Here is a 27772-nt window from a genome sequence, read left to right as displayed (position 1 = left end):
TTTGCGAATAGATACCTACGAGCAGATCTCCGCGAGCTAAACGGAAGGCCTGTAAGCGGGCGCCTCCTGGCTGTTTGGGAGGAAGGAGGATGAGTCTGTCCGTCTGCGGGGGAAGAATGGCTGCAGGTAGCAACCCAAGAAATGGGGGAGGAACTTTCCCTGGAGGGCGGGAGGCGAGCGCGGCACCTGCAGCCAGAGGAAATGCAAAAGGGGCGCAGCAACAGGTGCCGGAGGAGACTAGCGGAGGAAGGCGCGTTCCTTGCAGTTAGTCTCTCCTCCTCCAGAAAGAACAGCCAAAGAAAAGAGGGGGGAAGACCCAAATAGACCTTTCCCAGAGGAATCTTGTTGGCTTAGGAGTCGCGCCGCTAGGACAGGGCGGGGGACGTTTATTCAGAGGCTCTGAGCAGGGAGAGGAGGCGCCATGGCCTGGAATTGGCAGTGTTGGCCACATCAACTGTTTTTTGTCGGCCTCACCTGGTTCCCGGCAGGTGAGTCGGGGGGACCTGGGCGCTGGAGGGCTACAAAGCGTTGCTGCCTCCGAATCTCCTTGATCTTTTTTGTCCTGTCCTCACTGGCCGCTGCCTGACTTCTTCTCTCCCACCTGATTCCGCCTTACTCGTCCTTTTGTTGCACCAACTTCCTCGTTTGGAGGACTCCCGGTTGACTCCCCCCCGCCGCCCTCCAACCTTCGCGGTGGGTGTAGGGATTGTGAAACCCTTTGGATTGGAAATAGAAGGGGCCACAATATTTTCCGCTAGCAATCCAATATGCAAACAGAGTTTGTGTACATACAAAACTATCACAATTCAAACAGAAAGGTCGAATGGCTTTCTGTGGAGTGAAACAGGTGTCTCTCTTGGGTGCCGGTGTTGAAAAAACTAGGTTGCACGATTTACCTGGAAGTAGATCTTACTGAACTTAATGGAATTCACTGCTCAGTTAACAGGTATAGGATCGGACTATACGTAATACTGACTTGCCTTAGCACTGCCCTCTCAGATAATACCATAGGTTCTATTTTGAAGTTTTACGTGTTTATTGGCAACGTGGCTGCACAGGTAAGAAATGCATGCCTCATATCTTTGGTGTATGTGGTGGCAATCAATAAGGATGATTTCATATGGAAATTTGCAGGCCAGCCTTAACTGTGTTTACTTTGAAGTCCCATTGATTTCAGTGAAATATATTTCTAGGTAAATATGATTAGGCTTGTAATCAGAAACTGCTTGTTTCTTATTTCTGTAATCCAAATGTGAATCTGTTTTTAAAACAGGTGTCTCCTTTTTGTATCCTGCATTAAGTGTATTCACTAGCATACCCAAACTGAAGTTACAACCTTGTCCATCAGACTTATACAGCCCCATCCTATATGGGGTGGTTGTTTTTTTAGAGATAATAAATTAGTTCAGTGCCAGTGGGACTTAATCCCAATGAATTATGCACAGGATTACAGCAGTGTTCAACACTGTTGTGAAGATGTTCCCTTAGAATTAAATCTCGCTGTGTTCAAGTGCCATTTGTTAAAATTCCCCACACTTTCTGCTTAGAATACTTTATAGCATATGACCTTGCATCAAAGTAGTCATTATATTTGGAAAGTTGAGAAAAACAATCATGTTAATCTCTAGCATCAAAAAGACAAAAGTGCAGCAGCCATTTCGAGGCCAAGACAGTGTTTCTAAGCGTACTGACTTGGAAATAAATCCTACTGAAGTCAAGGAGAATTATTTCTGAGTCCACATGACTAGCTTTGGGCTACAAGGCACTGCGACTTCTTGGGGCATTACTCTGCATACCCAAGAAGGCCACTATTTATACTGCAGTCATGTCATCCGTTATTGAGCTGCACAGTAGTTCCAAGGGGTTACTAATTATGCACATGCAGTGGAACAATCTACATGAAGGGAACAGCAATGTGCTGTTGTACCACACTGTAATAACCATTCCTCCTCTTGGTATAACCAAAGCTGATCTCTGTTTTCGTAGGAGGAGTCCTAGCTTAGTGATTGAACACATTTTGTATATCAAAGGTAGGGAGGCCAATCCTTAGCTTCTCCTGTTTTAAAATCTTATCTTAGACACGAGGGCTGAAACATGGGAGCACTTATGCCAGTTCGAGTTGACAGTAGTAGATGATTAAATAATGGATTGGCTCTGTATAAGCGGAATTTTATGTTCTTGTGTGAACATAATTTATTGTGGTATGACATAATTTATTGTGGTATGAGATCTTGTGGCAAAAGTCAACTTGCTTAGATTCATACAGTAGACTCAAATTTGTGAAATGCAGGAGTGCACTCTTGTTACACACCACACCTTCTGAAGAGAGGAGAGCTGGTCTTGTGGTAGCAAGCATAACTTGTCCCCTTAGCTAAGAGGGTCTGCCCTGGTTGCATATGAATGGGACACTAGAAGTGTGAGCACTGTAAAATATTCCCCTCAGGGGATGGAGCCACCACCCTGGGAAGAGCAGAAGGTTCCAAGCTCCCTCTCTGGTGGCGTCTCCAAGACAGGGCTGAGAGAAACTCCTGCCTGCAACCTTGGAGAAGCTGCTGCCAGTCTGTGCAGCCAGTACTGAGCTAGATGGACCTATGGTCTGACTCAGTATATGGCAGCTTCCTATGTTCCTATGAACTATATCAGAAGATAATTGTAAGGAGATATATCTAGTTCAAGACTTACAAATCACTAAGTAAATATTTTTCACATCTTGATATGCAGAAAGATCAAGATGCTGATGCCTCTAATATTTAGATCTGTTCCCTACCTAATAATAAATATAAATTTGTTAATATGTTTCTCTTGCATAACTGGGTGATCCATAGATAAAATATGCTTATATAATCTATGTAATCTCTTTTGTAGTGCCACTTTTAAAATGTTGTTTAACTTGCATCCACAGAGGTAAAACCATCAAGAGACAACAGTTTTCTTTCTTTCTGGGTTTTTCACGCCATTAATAAAATATGTTTGGTTTGGGGGGTGGGGGCGGCAGGAGAGAGAGATAACAGCAAACATATGCACTTCTTAAGTCTCTGCCCATTCATTGTTAGGAACATAGAAAGCTGCCTTATACCGAGTCAGACCATTGGTCAATCTAGGTCAGTATTGTCTACACAGACTGGCAGCAGCTTCTCCAAGTTTACAGGCAGGAGTTTCTCTCAGCCCTATCTGGAGATGCTGCCAGGGAGGGAACTTGGAACCTTCTGCTCTTCCCAGAGCGGCCCCATCTCTAAGAGGATGCCAAATGCTGTCCAGAATATTTGAGATACTTTGTCTATTTAGCACGGAACATATTTATATTATGTTATCTCCTGTGGTGTAGCTGCTATCTTTGGTATTAGCAATGCCAAGAATACTTTTCCTGTGTTATCTTGTTTACCCGTGATAGTGGAAACGCAGTAGCCTAGCTAACATAATGTATATTTGAAAACCCTTTATTAAAAGTGATACAATTGTTAGTGAGAAAAAACCTACACATCTTATACCGCCAAACTCCCTTGGCATCAGTCAGGCCAAAATGTAAGGTGCTAGGGAAACTGAGCTTTGGTATATATGTTTGCTCTGGAAGTGCATTAGCACAGTGAGTCTCGTGTGAACTGGGCCCTTTCACACTGGGGGTAATCTGCATGCTGAAGGGGAAAGGCCCATGCTGCTATGCTATTTTATTGGACAAGGATTTTTTTAAATAAAAAAGACTAAACATTCATACAACAGAATCACTACAAATTCACAAATAGGCCACCTTATATACGACACAACAATGCAATAGATATATAGAATATACAAGCATATCTGTATCTATGAACATCCTCAAATTCAGCTCTGCTACACTGGAGTGTTGGCCCAGAGTGAATTTCTGAACATCCACTATGCAGTGTTCTTCATTGGAAGGGCCAGCGGTCAGCAGTGACCCCTGTTTGGCTCCCTGACTAATTGCTTGTTGGGCCCCTGCAATGCTTTGGCTGAAGCAGAATACTCAGCACAGTCCCCCTGGCACCATGCGGAGGTGACCGTTCCCACCATGCAGTGCTGCACTCTGCCCAGTACCTGGGGGGGGGCAGTCCTTTATGGGGAAAATGGAGCCCTTGGGAGCCCTTGTACCATCTTGTGAGGCATGCACAGAGTGCTGAGAAGTGTAGCCCTTCCCAGAGCTTTCTTCCAAGAGCCCTTCATAGAGGGCTCCATCTCTCTTAATGGGCACTCTCAGAACTTAGGAAAACACAGTTCTGTGCAGGTGTCAGGACAGAGGGAAATGGCTCTCATGCTGAAGGTTTTTTGCCAAAGTGCTCCCCTGCTTGAAAAATAGTGAAGATCATTGCACTATAGGTGGATGTAACTATGGGTGAAGGATACAATTCTGCTGTGTTACTGGTACTGCTCCTGGGGAATTGGCAAATACCCCTGGCTGTGTTTTGGGCTTGTGCGGGGAGGGGAATTAGCAAGCTTGAATGGAGCAGCCCACCTTCAGAATAAATTTGTTCAAAGCTTCTGTTGCAGGAAGTACTGAACAGAGAGGTTAGAGTTCAGAAATAGAATCCAATCTATTTGAGGGTTTTCGGGTACAGGAAGAGAAAATGATTAATAGGCAACAATATTAAACTAATAAAACGATCAAGACTGAGCGATTAAAAGACTGTTGCAGCTCACAAGGAGGCAATTTGGCTTGAGTTTCTAAATTAGGTTTGCTCAAGACTGACTAGAGAGAAACAGTCTGTGGAGAGACCAACTTGGGTTTTGAAAGGAAATAAGAAGGAAAAGAGTGAGATATTTGAGAGCAGGGGTTAGCGATTACCTTGATCTGTCTGGTGGGGTGTTGTAGATCCTTGTAGCTCAGTTGTTACCAAGGGACTTCTCTCTTCTGGGGTAGGCAAGGCAGGAAGGCAAAAGGCAGGAGCAGGGACCCAGGGAGCAGACAGGGGTCCGGGAACCAGGCAAAATCCAAGGACAGTCTGATCTTGACAGACCAGGATCTCACAGCCAAGAAGGCTGGTACAGACCAGGTTAAGAAGAAGGGCTGTTCTGGAGGCAAAAAGCAAAGCAGGAGTTAGAGGCAAGGCAAAATAGAGGTTCCAGCATCAAAGACATAGCAAAAAGCAGCTAGTGAGTCCGAGGAAGAAACATCTGGTGAATCCAGGGTAGAGTCACAGGAGACACACAGGTGGAGTGTGCCTTAGTCACCCATAGGAATAATCCTGCCTGAGGGCATTATGCTGATCCCACCTTGAAAGCCCAGGACATAACATTGTTCTGTTCAAATGTGCTTTATTTCAGTACAAAGGCTGAAAAGGCCTAAAACAGGGATTCTCAAACTTGGGTCCTCAGGTGTTATTGGACTTCAACTCCCATAATCCCCAGCCTCAGTGGCCTTTGGTTGGGGATTATGGGAGCTGAAGTCCAATAACACCTGAGGACCGAAGTTTGAGAATCCCTGGTCTAAAAGATCCAAATTGGGTGGAACACAATGAGTGCATCAGTGTTTATCTCATCTCTTCTTAGAAAACTTGGGAGTGACTAGAAATGTAAACAAGCTCGCTTCCTGTTTCCTGAGCCAGCCATTAAAATGCTTGTTAACAGAGGAGATAGCCTGCTAACTTCTTATCTCTGCTCCTGAGGAGGTGATACCTTGACCTGATCCACTGTGCCAACATAGGGAGAATACTTGACAAATCCTTGAAAGAATAGCGCTTGATTCAGTCATGTCTACGCTGGCATTCCCAGGGCCAGCAGAACGCAGTAAGCGAGGACCGCATGACAGGGGGGTGCCGACATTGGGAGAGCGCCTGCTGCTCCCTTCCCCACTGCGTGTGTGTGCGCATCTGCCAGTGGTTTGCTGTCGCTGCTCTGTGAGTGAGTCATGGGCAAGGCTGAAGCGATTGTACGCTGCTGCTGGGTGAGGCATGCCTGGTGAGGCATGCCTGAGGTGGGCAGGCTGGCATGCTGGCAGGCTGGCAGTGTGCGCCTGGTGGCGGCTTGGCTTTTTGTCTGGCCCAGGAGGGAGGGAGGAGTCTGGCAGGCTCTCTTGTTAACATCAAGCAAGGACTATGAAGCTCCATACATGAATTTCTTGCAGACTTGGACAACTTGAAAAAGTTCCGTTCTCCAGTTGTAAAAAATTACAGTTCATTTGGGATGGAGGGGGGCTACTAAGGCCAGGCCTCTTTCTATTGTTAATAACCTGAACAGGAGCCATGTCTGTGCATCCTCTCCTTCTCCACAGCTCAGTGCTGCTATATTCCTTCATCCTTCTCATACCTGCCCCTTGCTGTTGGTGTATCCTTATTTGATAACATTGTTGCCTTCTGAAATCATATCCAGGGTAGGGGTGTGCACGGAACCGCAAAGCTGCGGTCCGGCACTGTGGGGTGGGTTCCTTTAAGGGCGGGGGAGGGTTTACTTACCCCTCCCACCGCTTTCCCCCTCCAGCGCGCGTATTCTTTGTAGTAATTGGGGCAGCAGGATACCTCCCTGCTGCCCCTTCTCCTGCTTAAGTGCAAAAGGCTTGCTGGAGCCTTTTGCACACACGCACGTCGCGCACAAGCTTCACGTCTCTCTGACTTAGAACTTAAGACAAGATCTTAATCTGATAGCAACATCAAAGAATTTCACCACCACTTTAGTGACCTCGTTATTTTGGTCCTCAAGACAGAAGTTCAAGTAGAAGGGGTTGATGTCCCATTCACCCAATGGATGGGCTAGCCTTTAGAAAGCTTTCGTTTGTTACTATGAAGTCTTTTCATTCTTCGTGCTGGGTGTGGAAAGTGTTGGTAGACCTTCTTAAAGGATGGTCTTTCATGCAACGTCCATGTTTCTTGATAGCTGCTATTCATGTTCTTCTTTGCAGGTTGTTTGGCCCTTCTGGTGACTGTGCCTGAAACTGAGCGTTACACAACTTTATTTGCCTCTGTGACTCTCAGGTGTGACTACAGTACTTCAGCACCACTGCAGGATGTGGGAGTTACCTGGCGCTTTAAGTCCTTCTGCAAGGATCCCATCCTTGACTATTACTCTGCTGGTGAGTGCTACTGATTGCTGCTGCCAAAGAACAATCGCCACAAACGAAGAGAGGCAGGAGGAGGTGCACCCCAGGGGAATGCAGCTGTTAGACCTGCTATTACCAAATCCAAAGGACTAGTGGTGATCCCTCCATCCTTTGAACTGAAACCAGTGGAGCAACAGCTTTAGGACTCCTGCCTCTGCTTTTATTCATCATGTTGTTTTTCAAGTGGTTCATTTTCAATAGAATACATAGTCCCTGGGAAAAGAGATCTTTTCTCTGTGGTTTTTCAAGACACAAATCTTCCACTTTATCTGATACTCTACTTTGATTCCAGTCTAGAGTCCATTTCAATTCAGAGGATAAACCCCAAACCAAAAATTACTAACTTTAAAAAGCTGTTGTTACTTCATTACTAACTTCACTTTGAAGAGCTTTATTTTATTAACAAATTTTTTTAAAGGGAAGCCTTTGCCTATACGGCACAGAAGACAATAATTACTCATAACTCAGATTTCTGCCATCACAGAATCAGAAATGCAAGGATGTTAATTGTAATGACTAGTAGACAGTCATAATTCTCATAAAGAGAGATGAAAAAGGGAACAGATTGCTTTCTTTGAGAAAGACATGCCCCTGGAACCTATTAGAACTCAAAAACTACCACACACATTTGGGCTTCCTAATTCTTCTAATGTGTTTTATGCTTAGTCTGTAAGCAGAGGCATAACTAGGGAAAACGGCGCCCGGGGCAAGCTCTGAAATTGCGCCCCCGCCCCCGCCGCCCCCCCCCAGCATACATCTGACTGACACACATGTGTTTTTTCCTCACAACAACCCTGTGAAGTTGGCTTGTATCTCAAACAACAGAATTATGATGCAATGATGAAACACACTACATTATACTTAGGTTTTTCCTCACAAGCAACAACCCTGTGGAGTTGGCTTGTATCTCAAACAACAGAATTATGATGCAATGATGAAACACACTACATTATACTTAGGTTTTTCCTCACAAACAACAACCCTGTGGAGTTGGCCTGTATCTCAAACAACAGAATTATGATGCAATGATTGATGATACACACCACATTATACTTCGGTTTTTCCTCACAAGCAAGAGACAATCTCCAAAGGTCCTTGCATATAACCCCCTCCCCCATTTTTCTTGCCAAACTTTGTGTCTTTAGCAGGATACCACAGGCACTTGTTAAAGCTAACACTGCAGGTTTTTCTGAGTTGGAGCTGTTATAGGAGCACTTCAGCGTAAACTGAGATCACAAGGCAAGCTTTCACAGTGCAAAAACGAGCATGCCAGCAAGCAGAACTCATGGTAAAACTCTCTTGAAACACCTTGTAACAATGCACAGGCAGTTATGTTACACTGCTTGAGTCAACTCACACTGCTGTACTACCCAGGCTGTGGGAACTGACTCTCAGTTCCATATACATGCATGCATTTAAGATTGAGTGCCAAAGAATCTTTATGATTGTTTTTCTTTCTTTTGGGGCGGAGAGAGGAGCATATAATGCAAACATTAACACCTGTTAGGCATCTGAGAACCATAGTTGGGCAGCTAAATAAAAGCCTGATTCTTTAATATGTTTTTCCCCCCACGTGTGGCTTCTGTAGTTTTTGCAACTCATTCAATTTCTCACCCTGACACTTGGTCTGCTGCTTCCACCCGCCCGCCGCCGAATCCTTTCTTTCGTGCGGGTGTCCGTGTGTGTCCTCGTCGTCCTGCCTGCGCCTGCTGCAGTGCAGCCCCAGCCCCAGCAACCACGCTTTCCTCCGCGATGGCGACCGCGCCACCACGTGCAGGCGAACAGAGGAGGACGGACGCACCGCACACATGTGCAGCGTGATACGGCACGCCGGCCGAGTCACGCATGCGTGCATCACTGACTAGAGACCCTCTGGCTGGCAAGCCACTAGAGGGCCTCTTTCTGGCTGTTCCAGACTAAGCGAGCGACGGAGCGAGTGAGCCTCAGCAAAGGGCAGGCGCAGTGAGCAGCATGAAAGGTGCCCGCCGCGGCGCCTGCCGCTGCCAAGCCAGGCCACTGACTGGCCGCCAGCAAAGCAATGGGGGGGGGCGCGGGCGGTGCGGAAGGGACCGCTCATGGGGGAGGGTGGGCCGACGCGCTTCCTTGACTGCTGCAGCGCTGCTGCACTGAGCAGGAGAAATTTGTATTAAAATTTTTTAAAAAAATTGGTCATGGCGGCGCCCCCCATGTGACCCAAAAAGATGGCGCCCAGGGCACGTGCCCCCCTGCCCCCCCTATAGTTACGCCTCTGTCTGTAAGACATCTGGTACCCCTCCATCTTCCCTTTCTGTGACATACCCTAAGAGTTTAGCCTTCATTCCAACAGTGAGTGATAGCTCTGCCAGCTCTAATGTATCCAAAAGTTATGTTTTTCATAACTTCATAACCCAGTCTATGCCTCAGAGGAGAATACAGACGCTTGTATACTAACAGTTCGTCCAGTCATAAACTACTTTGCCCTTTTGGTTGTTCTCCACCTTTTAACTTTTTTGCTGGTGCTACCACTGTTAAATATATTACTGCAAAGATTGCTCATTTTCTATCCACAATGATTAATGCTAGAAGAAAGTACCTGAAGGAAAATGCTGTGGCTTGCTGTGTTTGTGTATTGGGGCTGGGGGGCTGGGAGTGTTTCCGAACTTAAAGCTGTAGATTTTAACTTTATTTGGGCTTGTGCACGGTTTTGCTTGTATGCTTTGTTTTTATTGGATTTCTGGATTTTGACCTTTTTTTAAAAAAAGCTTGGCCATGTGTGCCATTGCATGTTTTGTCTAATCTGATTTTATTGGGTTTTTGGACTTTATTCTGTTACTATGTTTTTGATGACTAAATGCAAATAAAATCTATACTGCTATTATTACTACCACTGTTAGAGGTAGCAGTATAAACAATATGTGGTGTCATATTTTTCAGGGTTTTTAATAGATGCAACTGTTTAAATAATTAGAACTAAACTGGCATTCATGTTGTAACTTATTGCCTTGTGTGCAGCTTATCAGGCAGTCCTAGCTATTGGGCAGGATCCTTCCAATGACTGCAATGACAACCAACGGGAAGTGCGTATTGTTGTTCAGAGAAGAGGGCAAAATGAACCTGTGCTGGGCGTTGATTATAGACAGCGGAAGATCACTATCCGGAACCGTAAGTGACCAATGAGAAGTTAAACTGCCACCTCTGCCGGTTGTGTGAGTGTTGGCATGGCTGCGGCCCTTGGGCTACAAGACTGAGCAGTTTTAGCTCCATCTGCCGACCCTTGGGCTATTTAAGAAGGCTGCCAGTGGTGGCGGGCCCACCACCAAAGGGGCGACACCAAAGAGGGTCGCCCCTTTGGGGAGCCACTTTGGGGAGCAATGAGGGCCAGGGCCACCCCCCCCCCCCGGTTCAGTACCTTTGGGCTGGGGGAAAGTGAATTTGTCCTGGTTAGGAATATTTTCATTGTTTTGAGTCTTTCTGGAGATGGGGATATGGAGGGGCATGTCCACTGGTCTCAGGGCAACTATTCCAGTGGTGGTGGGGAATAGAAGAAGCTATGTTGGCAGGTCAGCAGGCCGTTACAGGGGAAGGGAAATCAGAAACTTAATAGCTGTTTCCCCTTCCGGCTGCCCTGTCAGCTCTTTGACCTTGGGGAGCAGTGCCAACTACCTGCAGAGCCTTGCCTTGTTCCTCTTTAATGCCAGGTCAGTCCAAAATAAATCTGAAGTAATCCATGATTTGATCATGGATGAAGGGGGTGACCTGGTATGTATTACAGAGACTTGGCTGGGGGAGGTGGGTGGCCCAGTTTGGGCCCAGCTTTTTCCTCCAGGATACTCTGTTGAGGAGCAGGTAAGGGAATGTAGACGGGGAGGTGGAGTGGCTGTGATCTTTAAGGATAATATCTCCCTTACCAGAATCCCTGTCGGAACATCTGATCATATCAAGTGTGTGTACTTGCGCTTGGGGATCAGAGATAGCTTGGGACTTCTGTTGGTGTACCGATCACCCCGCTGCCCAACAGAGTCCCTAACTGAGCTTGCGGACCTGGTCTCGGATTTGGTGTTGGAGTGCCCCAGGCTTGTGGTTCTGGGGGACTTCAACGTCCACTTTGGAACCGGGTTGTTGTCGTAAATCTGTTAGCTCGGCTAACCCAACAGGATTTACAACCCCCTTCCGTACTCCCTCTGTGAATTAACAGAAAGTAGCAGCGAAGCTACACGAAGGAAATAAAAGGCTCACAAAGAAAATAGTAAATGAATTAAGTCTCCTGAACTGAACTAGGTACCCCGCTTTAACAATAACTGAGTAATAAGTGAAAAGAAAACACAGAGCAAGGAATGAAAAAAGAATGGACACCAGAACAAGGAATTAACAGAACAAAGCAGGAAAGCACAAACAAGGGCAAACTGGAACTCGGACAAGTTTGGAATTCAAAATAGCACATGGTCTGTGGTCAGCGAAAGTTGCTAACAGCATCTGAGCAATTGACAGACTGCTAAATATATATGGCTCAAGAGAACCAGCAGCCAATCAGGCTTCTCTGAATCAGCACTTCTGCTTCCTCTCTTGTGATCTCCTGCACCTGCGTGACTCCCACTGAGCTTTCCTCTTGAGATGTCTTCTCAAGACAGGTGAAATCCCAGCTGCCTCCTCATCAGAAATCATGTCTGGCAGCTGTTCCAAATCCTCAGCTCCAGAGTCTGGTCTCCCTGCCAAATCCTGTTGCTGTGCCTCTGAGCCCTCACTAGCAGGCAAATCCTCCCGTTCCTGCTCTGACTCTTCTGACTCAGAAGAGTCAGAGCAGGAACGGGAGGATTCTTCTGACTCAGAAGAGTCAGAGCAGGAACGGGAGGATTCGCCTGCTAGTGAGGGCTCAGAGGCACAGCAACAGGATTTGGCAGGGAGACCAGACTCTGGAGCTGAGGATTTGGAACAGCTGCCAGACATGATTTCTGATGAGGCAGCTGGGATTTCACCTGTCTTGAGAAGACATCTCAAGAGGAAAGCTCAGTGGGAGTCAGAAGTCTGACTCAGAAGTCTGAGCCAAGACAGTCGTCTGGAGCAGCTCAGGAGTTCATAGTGGCCATGACAACTATGGGCATATCCCAATTGGTCTCCGGGCCGACACATACTGCTGGTCACACACTTGATCTAGTCTTTCATTCTGATCAGGGTGGTGTTCCGTGGGTGGGGACTCCTATGATTTCCCCATTGTCATGGACGGACCACCATCTGGTTAAGGTTGGACTTACAGTTACGTCCCACCTCTGCAGGGGTGAGGGGCCTATTATAATGGCCCATCCAAGAAGGTTATTGGATCCAATAGGATTCCAAGAAGCCTTGGTTGGATTTAATGTTGGCTCGGCCGACAATCCGATTGATGCCCTGGTGGAAAATTGGAATAGTCAACTTACCAGGGCAGTAGATGGGATCGCTCCTAAGTGTCCTCTCCGACCTGCTTCAAAAATGGCTCCTTGGTATACGGAAGATCTGCGGGATCTGGAGTGGCAAGGTAGAGGACTGGAACGCAGGTGGAGGAAGACTCTATTCGAATCCGACAGATTGCGACATAAAGGGCACTTAAAGATCTATCCTCTGGCAATACGTGCAGCAAAGAAGCGTTTCTTTTCTGCCCGTATTGCTTCCTCAAACTCACGTCCAGCGGAGCTTTTTAGGGTTGTGCGGAGGCTAGTAGGACCCCCTGCTCCCTTGAATCAAAATTTGGATCCATCAGTTGCCCACTGTGATGCTTTTAACAAGTTTTTCGTGGACAAAATCTCTCGTATTTGGGCCGATTTAGACTTCGACTCCACAGTTAGCGCAGTATCGGATGCAGAGATATCCAACAACTCCTCTTGTGTGGTTAAACTGGATCAGTTCCAGTTTGTGACTCCTGAGGATGTGGACAAGCTGCTTGTAACGGTGTGTCCTACCACCTGTCTACTTGATGCTTGCCCGACATGACCTTACACTATCTGGCAGGGAGGTTGTTGTGGAGGGCCTGGTGGCAATTATTAATGTATCTTTGAGGGAAGGCAGGATGTCCCCTTGTTTAAAGGAGGCAATTATTAGACCGCTTCTGAAGAAGCCTACCTTGGATATCTCAGAGTTTAATAACTACAGGCCTGTCTCCAACCTCCCATGGTTGGGTAAGGTGATTGAGAAGGTGGTGGCCTCCCAGCTCCTGGCGGTCTTGGAAGAAACTGATTATCTATATCCATTTCATACTGGCTTTCGGGCGGGCTACGGGGTGGAGACTGCCTTGGTCGGCCTGATGGATGATCTCCAATTAGGACTTGATGGAGGAAGTGTGACTCTATTGGTCCTTTTGGATCTCTCAGCGGCTTTTGATACTATCAGCCATAGTATCCTTCTAGAACGTCTGAGGGAGTTGGGTGTAGGAGGCATTGCTCTGCAATGGTTCTGCTCCTATCTCTCGGGCAGATTCCAGATGGTGTCGCTTGGAGACTGTTGCACTTCAAAACTTGAGCTTTTATATGGTGTCCTTCAAGGCTCCATACTGTCTCCAATCCTTTTTAACATCTACATGAAACCGCTGGGAGAGATCATCTGGGGATTTGGTGCTGGGTGCTATCAGTACGCTGATGACACCCAAATCTATTTCTCCATGTCAACTTCGTTAGGAGAAGGCCCTGAATGCCTGCCTGGAGGCGGTAATGGGCTGGATGAGGGATAACAAACTGAGACTGAATCCAGACAAGACAGAAGTACTTGTTGTGTGGGGTCATTACTTGGGAAACAATATTGACCTGCCGGTTCTAGATGGGGTCACACTTCCTCAGAGGGAACAGGTACGCAGTTTGGGAGCGCTTCTGGATTCACGCCTCTCCCTGGTGTCTCAGGTTGAGGCAGTGGCCAGAAGTGCTTTTTATCAGCTTTGGTTGATACGCCAGCTGCGTCCGTTTCTTGAGATTCATGACCTCAGAACAGTAGTACATTTGCTGGTAACCTCCGGACTTGATTACGGCAATGCGCTCTATGTGGGGCTGCCTTTGTACGTAGTCTGGAAACTACAATTAGTACAGAATGCGGCAGCCAGGTTGGTCTCTGGGTCATCTCAAAGAGACCATATTACTCCTATATTACAGAAGTTGCACTGGCTGCCAATAGGTTTCTGGGCAAAATACAAAGTGCTGGTTATAACCTATAAAGCCCTAAACAGCTTAGGCCCACGGTATTTAAGAGAGCGACTTCTTCTGCACAATCCCCATTGTCCACTGCGTTTGTCAGGGGAGACCCATCTCTGGCTACCTTCAAGTTGTTTGGTGGCCACTCAGGTACAGGCCTTTTCAGTTGTTGCTCCGAGACTTTGGAATGCACTTCCCGCTGACATAAGACTCTCCCCATCTCTAGCAGTTTTTAAAAGAGCTTTGAAGACCCATCTTTTTAACCAGGCTTTCTAACTTTTGTAATTTTAAATATTGTAAATTGTTTTTGTTTTTAGGCAGGTCTTTGGCATTTTAATTTATTTTAATGTTTTGTGCTTTTGTATTGTTTTATTATTGTGAACCGCCCCGAGACTTTGGTTTGGTGCAGTATAGAAATGTATAAAATAAATAATAATAAACATCCCATCAGAATTGGAAACAACTTGCAGAGTGCTTCTGTATAAGCAGAGCTTGGAAGGGTTAGCCCTGTGGCATATCAGTGCACACACAGGAGGACTTGAGAGAGGGAGATGCACAGGAGCCCCTGGTTTGTCTCCACAGAGCCTCCTCACATGTGTGCTTTGTTAGATGTCAGCTACTCTGCCCACCAAGCTAGCCTCACAATCTCCTCCCCCATCTCTCCCCCCCTCCGCCGCCGCCACATGGTGCAGCTATAGTATCAAATGCAGAGGTTAGAAGTTCATCCAGTGCAGAGGATCTTCATCTGATGGAAGCTCTGCAAGTTCCTTTTTGTCTTTTAACTACTTCTTCTCTTTTTCCAGTCTGAAGGAAATTGCATTAGATATGAAGGCAAACCAAAAGAATTTAGGACCAACAAAAGGAAGTACTTTTTCATACAATCTGTGGAATTCTCTGCCACGGAATGTGATGATGGCCACCAGTTTGGATGGCTTTAAAAGGGACTTAAGACAAATTCATGGAAGACAGGTCTATCAGTGGCTACTAATCTTGACAGCTATAGGCTATCTCCAGGCTCAGAGGCAGGGTGTGTTCTGAATACCAGTTGCAGGGGAGCATCAGCAAGACAAAGGGAATGCTAGATGCATCTGGGCCACTGTGGGAAATGGGATGGTATTCTATATTGGCCTTGGGCCTGATCCAGTAAAGCTGCTGTTATTAGAAAAGTAAGTTTAATTTTCAAAACTGAAATTTCTTGTAGAGCCAACAACAGCATAACTACTTACAGGTTTTAATTGGATGATTTATTGTTGTTCTCTTCTAGTTTACTTATGGGTAGTAGCTATGACTTTGGATGTTGTTACTTTCCTTCTTCAACTTTAAACATCGGCCTTTTCTTTTCTTTTTAATTCTCTCCTCACTTCCAGTTGTGAGTTTGGCTGTTATGCAGGCTGCTTGTGAAATAGATACTTTGTACCATACTTTATTGTGATACCTTGAAGCAGGATCATGCCCGCTGAAGTAACTGTGTCACCCACTGGAAGTTACTTGGAAGGATTTAAAAAACTTTCTCCCCTTTCTTCTTACTTGTAGACAACATCTGTTCTCTTACCTTTTTAATTTGTCTAGCCCCTCACTCCTTTCCTGATTTGCCTCTTAACTACCCTCTTTTCTCTGTCTTCTCACCGTTCAACCCTCTCCAACAGTCACTTCCAACTACTGAATTGTATAACTCCCTTCACAACATCCTATCTGATGTATAGCCACACCCCCTTAATACTGAATCTTCCCAGCAAATATACCATTCTTATAGCCACTGCAGTACAGCCACCAAAGAAACACATTAGCTCTTTGTTCTCCATTTCCTACTCCAGATTCTTTGCACCCAGTCACAATCAAAGGCCTACACAGGTGTGCCTTAAGAATGAGAGGTCTTGTTGCTGCCAATCACTAAGGTGGATCTCAGTTACATCATGTTGCTTAAGCCTGTATTCTGCAGAGCTAAAAGGCTATAGTCCCAGGTTTCTCATAGGAACATATGAAGCAGCCTTATACCTAATCAGACCATTGGTCCATCTAGCTCAGTATTGTCTACACAGACTGGCAGCACTTATCCAAGGTTTCAGGCAGGAGTATCTCTTAGTCCTACCTTGGAGATTCTGGGGAGGGAACTTGGAACGCAAGCAAGCAGGTGCTCTTCCCAGAGCAGCCTCATCCTCTAAGGGGAATATCTTACAGTGCTCACACATGTAGTCTCCCATTCAAATGCAGACTAGGGCAGACCGTGCTTGGGGGTGGAATTTATGCTTGCTACCAACACCGACTCAACGGCATACTTTACCATTACCACAAGACCAGCCCTCAAAGTCTACTTCAGTCTTTTCTTCTTCTTTGCAATTCAAGAACTTGCTGCGATGGTCTGAGGGAGCCCTCAAATATCAGCCAGCCATCTGCTTTCATTATGCTCTATTCCTCTTCCATAGAAGCAGATCTCGTGATCAATGAGGTGATGTGGTGGGACCATGGAGTCTATTATTGCACTGTTGAGGCTATAGGAGATACAACTGGTGACCCGGACAAAGAGGTCAAGCTTATTGTACTAAGTAAGTAGCACCATTTTGTTTGATTTTGTTTGCCTGTTGGGAGAAGTGTGTCGCCTTTTTCTTTCTTTCTTGCCACCTGTGAGGTTTTGAAGCACAAAGAGTGGAAACAGAAGGACCTGCATCTGACCCTAAAGTTGTTTGTTAAGCATTCCCCACTGACTTCAGTGCAACTCCACATCCTGAGAAGTGTGGTTAGGATTGCAGCCTTAACTAACATTCGGATTGTATGCATATTTGCTTAACCTCTTCTACATGCGATGGTAGCAATTCTCTGTGTTTAAACATGTAAGTGTCATGGTCAGGGGACTGGTGGCTGGTGGGGTGGGTCTTCTTTTAAAAGCAACAGTGACAAATGGGTAAGGAGTGCTAAACTTTCCTCCTAACCACAGCTTAAATGATCCTGCAGACCCTTTCCCCAGGTTGTTTTCTCTTCAATTGAATTCCAAATTGCTGCTGCTGCTGTTAAATGTTTAGTCTATACCATTTATCAGTAAAGGTTTCTAAAAATGATGTCCGTAGCAGTGAGAATGAGAAAATTGTTCTCTGTCTCAAGGGCTCACAATCTAAAAAGAAAATGCAAAAACACCAGCAACAGCCACTGGGGAGATGCTGTGCTGAGGCTGAATAGCGGCAGTTGCTCTTTCCCGGCTAAATATGGGAGAGCCACCACCAGGGGCATAGCCACCATTGGGTGACCAGGTTAAAAGAATCCAGGCCACCGCCCCTCAGGGGCTGAACCTCGCAGCCCCGACACACCCCCCCACATCTGATGTCAGACATGGGGTGTATGGTCTGGCTCCCGAACGAGGCCACGGGGCCCCGTTTGGGAGTTAAATGGCCTTAAAGCAGGGCTGCTCAACTTCGGCCCTCCTGCAGATGTTGGCCTAGAACTCCCATAATCCCTGGCTATTGGTCACTATGGCTGGGGATTGTGGGAGTTGTAGTCCAAAAACAGCTGGGGGGCCTAAGTTGAGCAGGCCTGCCTTAAAGGCAGGGAAGAGCTGCTCCTGGCCGTACTGTGAATGCAGCACTGGCCTGGATCCAACTCCTGAATGGGGCCATGAGCCAGACCATGCCCTCTGCATCTGATGTCAGACGTTGGGGCGTGGCTAACCCCCACATCAGACGTCAGATATAGGGGGTGGAGCTGCGGTGGCCAGACATGGGTCGCCCATGGTCTGGCTCCGCTAGTGGCCACCACTTTAAAAGGCACCTCATTGCCTACTTTGCAGGGGATTAATGTGAGCTGAGGTATCCCTTGGGCAGTAAACCTTGTGTTAACAGTGTTGACAATTCTGTTAATGCAGATGCCCACTGACAGTTATATGTTGCCGATGGGTTGGTTTGGACAGTACTCAAACCAGCCCCCTTTAATCACATGGGGGAGGCACATGAGCATACGTCTACCACCTGGTGTGCCATTCTCTAACCCCATGAGGAGGGCGGTGTCTAGGTAACTGTGCACCAGGTTAGGGAAGGTGATGTGCACACCTACACAATTAGAGGGGATGGTCAGAGTATCATCCCAACTAGTCCACTGTTGCCGAAAGGGCTCAAATGTGAAAGAGAAAACAAATAACCTCTTTGCAACTTCTTTTCTGTGTTACTTGTGAAGGATGCTTCCAAAAGCTGGGCTCTGACTTGCATGATTATTGCTTATTTCAATCCTCATTGTAAAAGAAAGGACCAGTAGTCTGCAGTTCCTGATTCACGTTGGCAGGTAAAGTTTGCTTTGAAGCTACGTATTCTGTGTGGAAGCGTTCAAATAGGAGGCATCACTGTGTTAGGGGAAGATCAGGAAATGCTTATTTTTGGGAAAGAAGCTGATCTACAGATATTGAGCCAGAAGTAAAGGAATCATTTTTGTGGCCCTCCCTTTCCTTCTCTTCCAATCAGATTGGCTGACTGTGATCTTTATCATCCTTGGGGGCCTCCTCCTCATCATACTGATTGGAGTGTGCTGCTGCCAGTGCTGCCCTCAACATTGTTGCTGCCATGTCCGTTGCCCCTGCTGCCCAACCCGCTGCTGTTGTAACGAAAAAGGTAAATTGCATGCAAACTAGGGGTTTTTGCCCCATGCATCAATTCACAGAAACAACTGCATACAGAAGGCTCTTTTTGGAACAGATGGCTAGTTATAGAAGAGGAAGGCAGCTGTTTTCTGGAGTTGTTGCAGTGCTGCCCTCATGAGGTTTCCAGGGAGAATTTCTAGGGTGCACATGCCTACCTACTGTCCTTTCTCCAGGAGGCTTTACGCACAGGGCTTCTACCCTGAATTTCCTTCAGGAGAGTGTGTGCGCATTCACTCTCCCGAAGGAAATTCGGGGCAGAAGCCCTGTGCGTACCCCAAACTCCCATCTAGATCCTTGGACTCACTCCACACACAAGTCGGGCTTTGTGATGTGAATTCTAGCTTATCTCGACATATGTCCGGGTTTTTAGAATGCTGGTTTTAAGCTGCTTTTTCTGTAAAGCAAACAAGGAGAGGCAGAGAGGCGCTGATGTGGAATCGTTAGCATGATAAGAGGCATCCTCTCTTCACAAATGCAGATCGATCTCTGCAGGGAGCTCTCGCCCCCACCCCCTACCCATTGGATAGAAGGAAAATACGGATGCCTGCCATGTGTACTTGTTTCAAAAGAAAACCAAGAGCAGAGGGGAGGGGCTGCTTCCCTCAATGCTGCGAGTGTACTTCGAAGTGGCTTCGCTCAACATTTACTCTGAAGCCTGAAGACAAGTGCGAATAACCTCCAGGAAGTTTTTCACATAGAGCTTTTAAAGCCCTTAAGCTCACATCTCCTCCACAATGGAGGATGTGCGTTCACATATCGGGCAGCACTATAAGTCATCAAAATAGCCCAGCAGAGAAGTTGTTTGATTTTGACTGCCTTTGCCATTGGCAGTCTAAACAGCCTTGGGAAAGTCACTGCCTTTTCAGGCACAGTTTCCTCTCTGTGATAAAAGAATGTTAATGACTCCTCTCACAGAGTTGGTGGCTGTACACTCTCAGATTATGCATCCTCCAAATCCTGCCTGCTGCTTGAGAAGAGAGTAATTTGGGTAAGTAGTAGCAGAAGAATGAGAAGGCAGTAATGAGAAGGGCGTAACTGTAATAGGGCAAGGGGAGACAGTTGTCTTGGGGCCCACTGCCTTGGGCCCCCGAGACAAGTCACATGACTGACTCCCCCAGTCACGCACCCGCTCGGGCTTCCTTCAGTAGTATTCATCCTCCGAAACTGATGTGAGTGTTAAGACCTGGAGCTACCAGAACAGCATCTTTTTCTCTAGTACTATTAAATGACTTGCATCGTCCACAATTTACAAAACCTTAAAAAAAATAATTTAGGATGATGCTCTATTGTGGCACATAGGAGATATATAGATAGATATATAGATATATAGATATATAGATTTTACTTCAGTGAGGGGGGGGCCCATTTTAAAATCTTGTCTCTGGACCCACTCCAACCTTGCTATACCCCTGGCCCTAGGTTCTGCCATAATGGCATCCAGGGTATTAAGAATCATAGGAGATAGACCCCATGGTTCCTGTTGCCCTGGACATTGCTGCAGTATCTAGAGCATCATCATCATCATATTTTATTTAAAGTCTTTGCCCAAAAGGTATCTAGAGCATAATGAAGACCTTGTCATGAGGTCTCCCTGCTCTAAACAGATATGTTTTGGGGGAAGGGAATGAAAACAGACTTGTGGTGGGGGTTGGAGGGTGAGGATAGTTCAAGGATCCCCATCATGCTCATTGATATCAATGGGAACAGGCTTGGGGTGGGGGGTGGCTTATTTCCATATATATGTTTTTCCTGAGCCCGTTCCAGATTGAGACAGGTGGGAATTGCCTATCACTTATCTTTCATAATTGTGATTCTATGATATGAAAAGCAGCTTAGGGAACATTTAGATACAGGAGAAGAATAAAATCTATTGCTTTTCTGTCATCTAGTCATGGAACGACACCGCTTCATGAAGGAGGCTCAGCAACTTTTCCCATGGATGATGCAACAGTCCCAGACATCGACCTATAAAAACAACCCACTTTTACAGCGAGGTAGGGCTGTGGTTTATAGGTCTAGGGGAAAGAAAGTTGATCGCTTAATGTAATCCTTGGGCTCTCCACTGACAGAAGTGCTTGTGATTTGGTGTCATTCTAGTATGTACTCTTGTGGACTTGAGAAAAGGTCACAGTCCCAACTCAGGAGCTAGTTTCTGCTGATAGTGGTCAAAACAATGTACTTCCTGTGCATTGGTGGTGGATCCTAAAAGAATGCAAACAAGAACTTGACCCTCTTCTCAGTTGGGATCTGCCAAATAATTAAACTGCAGTATGGTCTGAAACTTTTCTGGGTCTCTGTATGATAGCATAAGAAATGGCTTTCCAACACAGACAATTGCTCTTGTGCTCCTTAATTTTGAAGTATCTGCTATTTTGCTATAAAAATAAATAGGATAAAGGGTCTGATTGCTTTTCAAGAGCCTGTTTGCTTATTGGAGGAGATTACATTGGAGAGCATGTGGCAGTTCGGGTTGAACTCTGACACAAAAGGACTGGGCTAAAACTAAATCTGACGTGGCAGAGCCCCCCCCCCCCCCCCGGACTATTCTTGGGAGCAAAAGGACATGAGAAGGACAGTGCTGAGTCCGTCTCTGCTTCCTCCTGCAGCTTACTTCCATAAAATCTGACACTTACATTCCATCTCTCCCTGCCTAGATTATATCCAGAGATGGACTCGCATGTGGGGAGAGGATTTGGCTCCATGCACCTGTGTGCCTCTTTGTTCTTTAAATTAGGCACACACACAAAAGTGGACATACTTTTATATGTGATTGAGGCAAGATTTTTTTTTTAAGGGCTTGCTGCTGTTTCAACCAGAGCCTCAGTCTTGGTGCTTAATTGGAAGACTTCTTCTTAATTGTCTTTCCTTGGTCACTGGTGTCTCTCTTCTGCACTCCTTAGATGTATCTCTACAGAGCAGTCAGCCACTGATGCCTCCACTTGCTCAGATGCCCCCCAACAACAAGGTTTTGGACTATCTTGAATCAGAGATCAGGAACCTCAACGTGTCCCAGCCCCAACTTCCTCCACACCATGTCCGGGGCAGTCAGCATCCCAGTGTACTCTCTTCTCTGGGCTCAGAGATTGTAGAACGCACAATAATCCAGCTACCTCCCATCATTGAGCATTTCCCATCCTTTCGGAGAACCAGCCATTCATCCCATCCACAGCAGCCTGTTCATCCTTCAGGCCCTTGGAGCCACACAAGTGAAGAAGAGAGGGAGGGTAGGAGGCGGCGTTTATCTCTGGATGAAGATTGCCATTCCAGTGATGATCAGGAATCATGGGACAGGCATGGAAACCGTAGAGCTGAAAGGCGGAGAGACAGCAGCCGATATGGCAGGTCCCAGAGTTCCAGGCCAGATGCATTGCATGGTAGGAACAGTCATGATTCCTATCCAGAAGAGGCCAGAAGGGAATACTCTGGCCGACAGCATTCTGACAGGAGATATCGGCATTCAGCCAGGCAGACTTATCAACACCTCAGTCGGTGGGGCAGTGATTCTGATCACCGGGACCGCCGATGTCGCAGCTATTCTCCACCATCACGTCGGGAGTCTTGGAGCTCAGCTGATGAGGAGTATGATCGCATCCGGGGAAACAGGCAACATCGCCGCCAGCACCACTCTTCAGACTGGCCGGAGGACAAACCTCCTAGTTATTGCTCAGTAGAAACAATCCCAGTGAAAGGCAGCAAAGTCAGAAGCCCAGTGGAACCACAATCGGTAAATGTCTGCCTTGGGATAAGTATTAACTTTCATAATTGTGTAGGTTTGTAGGTTGCATTCTGCTACATGCCAGTGTTTGGCAGAGCTTGTAGTGCTGTGGAAGTGCTGTCAGCTCTCTCTTTTTTAAATATCAATTATTGCCTCTGACACATCAGTTGATTCCGGACTTGGCAAATTCCAGGTACCGGGGAGCCATTAAGGTAAAGTGTGCTGTCAAGTCGATTTCGACTCTTGGTGCCCACAGAGTCCTGTGCTTTTCTTTTGGTAGAATACAGGAGGGGTTTACCATTGCTTCCTCCCACACATTATGAGGTGATGCCTTTCAGCATCTTCCTTTATTGCTGCTGTCCGATATAGTACCAGCGGGGATTCAAACTGGCAACCTTCTGCTTGTTAGTCAAGCATTTCCCCGCTGCACCATTAAGTGGCTTCTTACCAGGGAGTCATGGCACCTAGAAATTTAACTGTGGCACTAGATTAAGATATTCAGAAGTAGTGTTTTTAATAAAAATATATTTGTCTCAGGCAGCATTGCTTCTGTTCTATGTTATTTGTAAAGGGGACAAAGATAAACCAATTTATCCTCCTACCCCTAACACCCATCACTAAATCCAGTAATTTTTTCAAGCGTTTGGCTCCTAAACCTTTGGGCTGGCTCCTAGATCCAAAGAGAACTTGTCGAGTCCTGAGTTAATCAAATGTTGCTCTGCCCCCTTGCTGCAGAGGTGCTTTGTTTCCCAATTGGAAGAGGTGGCAGACAGCAGTAATAAGAAAGAAGGGGTAAAAATGGCACATTGGCATTCAATTCACTGATATAGCAATAGCACTTACGTTTATATACCGCTTTATAGCCGGAGCTCTCTAAGCGGTTTACAATGATTTAGCATATTGCCCCCAACATTCTGGGTACTCATTTTACTGACCTCGGAAGGATGGAAGGTTGAGTCAACCTTGAGCCCCTGGTCAGGATCGAACTTGTAACCTTCTGGTTACAGGGCGGCAGTTTTACCACTGCGCCACCAGGGGATATGCTAGATATAGAGCAGACCAAACGCACTATTAACATCATTCTGTATTAAGTCCACCTTCACCAAAGATAGACTTGTGAGTGCTGCCAATTCAAAACAGCTTGGGCAAGAGTCAAAACTTAGAAGGTTTTTTAATAGCAGATGTGCTGAGCATAAATCAGCCTCAGGGTCGTGGCTAGGTTAAACCAGTTCACAAGTATTGAAACGCAATTCCTTCCTTCCTTCCTTCCCAAGGGCTTGTAATGAATGACAGGTTGCTCTGCCATCCTTGGCCTTTACTAATAGCAACTTCTTTTTCTCTTCTAGGAAAAAGGCAGTTCTCGCAGTGGGAGGAGTGTTGTCATTTAGCTTTCTTGCTTTGCTCCTTTGTCGTGTAGTGGCTTCATCTCTCTGAACCAGAGGGGTTCATATTTGGCTCAAGCAGTAACTGCAAAGTGAAACAAGCCAGCATGAGAATTGTGCCTCCCCGTCACCTTTAATCCATACCCCCTCATCTTGGATGTTTTGATTTCCAGTGGTCTTACACAATGGTTTATGAAAAGATTATTCCTTCATGAAAACGTAACTTTACTGAAAAAGCAGGAATGGAATAGAGTTACTTGCCCTCCAGGGGAATACACTATGGATAGCTCAAGAGCCAGCCTTTTCAACCCCAGATCACTTAGTGACACTCTTGTCACAGAGGCTGTAACATCTTAGAGACAAGATCTTTGACTGTACATGCTGACAGGATCTACCTCTAAGTTGGCATAACTTTGGCTGGATCATCCCTAATGTTAAGCACTTCTAGACCTACGATCCTCTGCATTCATACTTAGAAATAAGCCCAACAGAAAAAGGAACGTACTTCTAAGTAAACATTGTTAGGGTTGGGCTTCATCAAATACTGATGCTTTAAATGGGACTTTAAAATGCTTAACTCTGCTGATGTGTCCGGTGCAGACAGAGGGGATGCTTGAGAAGCAAATCCTCATTTAATCTTTCTTTCAAAGGAAGCAAAGACACTTTGGAGGGGGTGGAATAAGTGTTATTAGGTTTGGTGAGTGGGGGGAGTTCAGTACTCTTCAAATGAAATGCACCCCTGGGAGAAACAAAACAAGATAGGTATGTTTTTCTTATGTGCCATACATTTTCTTTCAAAAATTTTTAGAATATTAATCCACTCACTTCCTGCAAGGTACTGAAAGCACCCAAATAAGAGGCCTTGCACTACAAGTGGTTCCTAAATACTTCTGTACTCAACAAATATTTATATATCACTTTTCAACAGAAGTTCCCAAAGCAGTTTACATAAATAAATAAAATAGCTCCCTGACTCCAAAGGGCTCACAATCTAAAACAACAGCAGCAACATAAAACAGCCACTGGAGGGATGCTGTGCTGGAGATGGATAGGTTCAGTTGCTCTCCCCCCTGCTAAATCACCACTTTTAAATGGTGCCTCTTTGCTCAGTTAGCAGGGGAGAGACACAAGGTATAAGAGAAGGCTATTTCTGGAGAACTCCTTTTTTTTTTAAACATCCCACATTCTCTTTATTTATTTTTTGCTCTGTCTCCTGCTGAAGCAATGAACAGGTCCTTGAAAGAAAATTTTTCCACTTTTAACATCCTATCCCTTGCTATTGCCACCTTGTTACTGCTGTTAGTAGACTGACTTTTACTCTGGACATTGCATTGTTTTTCCAAAATGTGTTGCTGAATTAATCTGCAGAGTGCTGTGGTATTAAGAAACTTGCTGGTCAGTCACTTCATGTATGAGCAAAAAAGAAAGAGTCTGACTGCAGATTAGTTATAACAAGAGTTTTGGTTCATTGCATCAGAAAAAGTGGAAACAAGCTTACTAAAAATTGTATTCTATTAGGTAGGGAGTTTAACCTGCCCTAACAGTAAAACAGAAAACTAATTACAGTGGGGAGGGCAAGGAGATGGTTGACACTGTGTAGAGTGAAGTGCCTCACTTTAGCAACTGGAATATCCATCCAAATCCCTTTTGGTTTCTGAAAGATTAGAAAGCATTGCCTTCTATAATAATCTAAAAATTTCTCTGTATAAAAATATATTTTTAGAAATGAGAATTGGGAGTCTCGAGTTTAAAAATAGATGTAGTGCAATGGAAATCAGCTTCTACCATTTTGTAATGCATGCATGCCCATATAGATATGGGCTGACATCCCAACTAACAAAGCGGGCATGCTTCAAGGTCCTGTGGGGATGTGTTGGGGAGCCCTCATGCATCTCCTCCCTCCCATCTCCCTGCATGCTCGCTGTTGCGTTAGAGTCCTTAGAGTTTGGGACACTCCCCATCCTCCAGGAGAAGTCTGCAAGATCAGAAACACATCGCTGACCCTCAGCAACATATTTCCAATCCTGCAGAGCCCTTCTGGAGTGCTAGAGTGATAAGGGCTCTGGCACAACAAAGAGAGTTGCACAAGGGCTCTCAGCGCATCTCCACAGTGCCTTGAAGAGCGCCCACCAGGATGCCAGCCACTGTGTCTCTTTGTAATTCAGTGTGATTAACTTACATTTTAACTGTGTGTCATAAAAGAAGTACATAGCACCCTAGTTTAATAATAATGCAATGAATGGGACATCTGCTGCTTGGTCAGGTTCTGGTTTTTACAGAACCTGACCAAGCATATTCTAGGCATATTTTGCCTAATCTAATCAGGCAAAATGATTAGATTACAGTCAAACCTGAATTTACAACAAAGACAAAACAAGCAAAGTATCACCAGCCAGTTTGCAATCTGTTTCCATGGAAGGGTTAAATAGCTGAAAAAATACATAGTTAATTTTTAACAAAAGGCTTGTGTATTGGGGGGAGACATTTCTTACATAATAAAAATTGGACTTTGCAAATGTCTAAGTTTGTGTTTAATAAGCAATTCCGCTTCTGTGTGATTCAAGTGATCTAAGTTATTTCACCTAAGGGCTGCCCATGTGGCCAGTTCAGAACTTTAGAACAGAATAAGAAACACAAGAAGTGACCTTGGAAAAGGCAAGTACCTTTCTGACAGTTATTCTGGTTCAAGAGTTGTCCCCATTTAGCCATGTAAGGTACTTCTGTGGGTAGAAGCTGACCAGGTGAGATATCCATGTGGGTGGAATCTCCCAGTATACAGCTACTGGAGATGCTGCATGAAAAGCTGTGTCCTTGTGGCTGTATTTATTCCTTATGTGTAACTATAAGGTCTAAAGCAAGACCAGTCTGTTACAGGATAGCTCCAGAGATTTCAAGCAGGCTCACACATGCACGTGCCTCACCTTTTGGATTAATAGCCCTATTCAGACAATTTGTTATACATACAGGTGTCTGAACATATGTGTATGTGTTTGTGTGAATGACTGTACATCAGTGTTCTCTCTAACAGGGTTTCCCAGATGTTGTTGACTACAGCTCCCATAATCCCCAAACAAAGGCTATTGCAGCTGGGGATGCTGGGAGTTGTAGTCAACAACATCTGGGAATCCCTGTTAGAGGGAACACTGCTGTACATGTGTTCACTCAAGGTTGACTCAGCCTTCCATCCTTCCGAGGTCGGTAAAATGAGTACCCAGAATGTTGGGGGCAATATGCTAAATCATTGTAAACCGCTTAGAGAGCTGAGGCTATAAAGCGGTATAAAAATGTAAGTGCTATTGCTAAGTGCTACAGACCCTCTCAAATCCAAGGTACAGATATTAATTGTACTACTGTATGTTCTTTGAATATAACATCTTCATAACTGCATGTGTATACAGTACATTGTACAGATCTATATACAAGTTATCTGGATGTTGAACATAATTGAGTATAATGGCTCACAGCAGAATGGGTGAACTGGCTACACTGAAGTCTTGTGTCTGTGATTTATTTCACACATGCAGATTATTACTTACTGCTATAGTTAGATGATGAAAATGCATATGTAAGAGGACCCTAGGAATCAGTATGGTGAAAAATCTTGGGTTCAAGTTGTTGGGAAATGATTCCACAACAAATGCTTGTGACTCATTTGTTCTATGCTGTGTTGTACAGCAAGGGGAGAACTATTAGTTCTAACAGAATTCTTCCACATGCATGTACCAGATATTACAATTGAACTCGATCCTCAAGGTTAATGCATGTTGAATTTGGCTGATTCAACTAGCCCGAAACCTGATAAAAGTAGTTTTTGATTGCATAAACTTTGTGACTCTTGTGGAAGCAATTACTGAATGAACTGGAGCTTTTTCAGATGGTGACTTTATTTTGGGA

At 45.5% G+C, this 27772-nt stretch overlaps 2 protein-coding genes across 4 annotated transcripts in view; one reads left to right on the top strand and one right to left on the bottom strand.

The window, feature by feature from the left end:
* The first annotated feature begins 47 nt into the window (after positions 1-47).
* On the top strand, positions 48-26493 carry ILDR1 (immunoglobulin like domain containing receptor 1). Of its 3 annotated transcripts, none has more exons than XM_053305887.1 (8): positions 48-126; positions 6845-7015; positions 10034-10183; positions 16590-16709; positions 18606-18752; positions 20671-20775; positions 21682-22505; positions 23843-26493. In XM_053305887.1, exons 1-8 carry the CDS (start codon positions 90-92, stop codon positions 23882-23884), a joined length of 1596 nt encoding a protein of 531 aa, XP_053161862.1. In that variant the 5' UTR covers positions 48-89; the 3' UTR covers positions 23885-26493. The 3 variants fall into 3 exon arrangements, with proteins under 3 accessions (XP_053161862.1, XP_053161860.1, XP_053161863.1); XM_053305885.1 differs by lacking the exon at positions 48-126 and adding an exon at positions 166-488; XM_053305888.1 differs by lacking the exons at positions 48-126; positions 16590-16709 and adding an exon at positions 166-488.
* The window catches only part of LOC128349505 (uncharacterized), a 99597-nt gene continuing 95546 nt past the window's right edge, over positions 23722-27772 (bottom strand). The window contains exon 5 of the mRNA XM_053305899.1: positions 23722-23963. Within this exon, the coding sequence (XP_053161874.1) occupies positions 23953-23963 (11 nt within the window). The 3' untranslated portion in view covers positions 23722-23952. The remainder of the gene's footprint in view (positions 23964-27772) is intronic.

The sequence above is a fragment of the Hemicordylus capensis genome, chromosome 3, assembly GCF_027244095.1.
Source record: "Hemicordylus capensis ecotype Gifberg chromosome 3, rHemCap1.1.pri, whole genome shotgun sequence".
Classification (NCBI taxonomy): Eukaryota; Metazoa; Chordata; class Lepidosauria; order Squamata; family Cordylidae; genus Hemicordylus; species Hemicordylus capensis.
This window is presented reverse-complemented; position numbering and strand designations above follow the sequence as displayed.

What these genes read in the sequence shown, in the direction of transcription:
- ILDR1 (XM_053305885.1), top strand. Translation starts at nt 422, where the DNA reads ATGGCCTGGAATTGGCAGTGTTGGCCACATCAACTGTTTTTTGTCGGC. An exon ending in CCTTGACTATTACTCTGCTG is followed by an intron (nt 7,016 to 10,033) that starts GTGAGTGCTACT and finishes CCTTGTGTGCAG; the next exon opens with CTTATCAGGCAGTCCTAGCT. An exon ending in GCCCAGTGGAACCACAATCG is followed by an intron (nt 22,506 to 23,842) that starts GTAAATGTCTGC and finishes TTTCTCTTCTAG; the next exon opens with GAAAAAGGCAGTTCTCGCAG.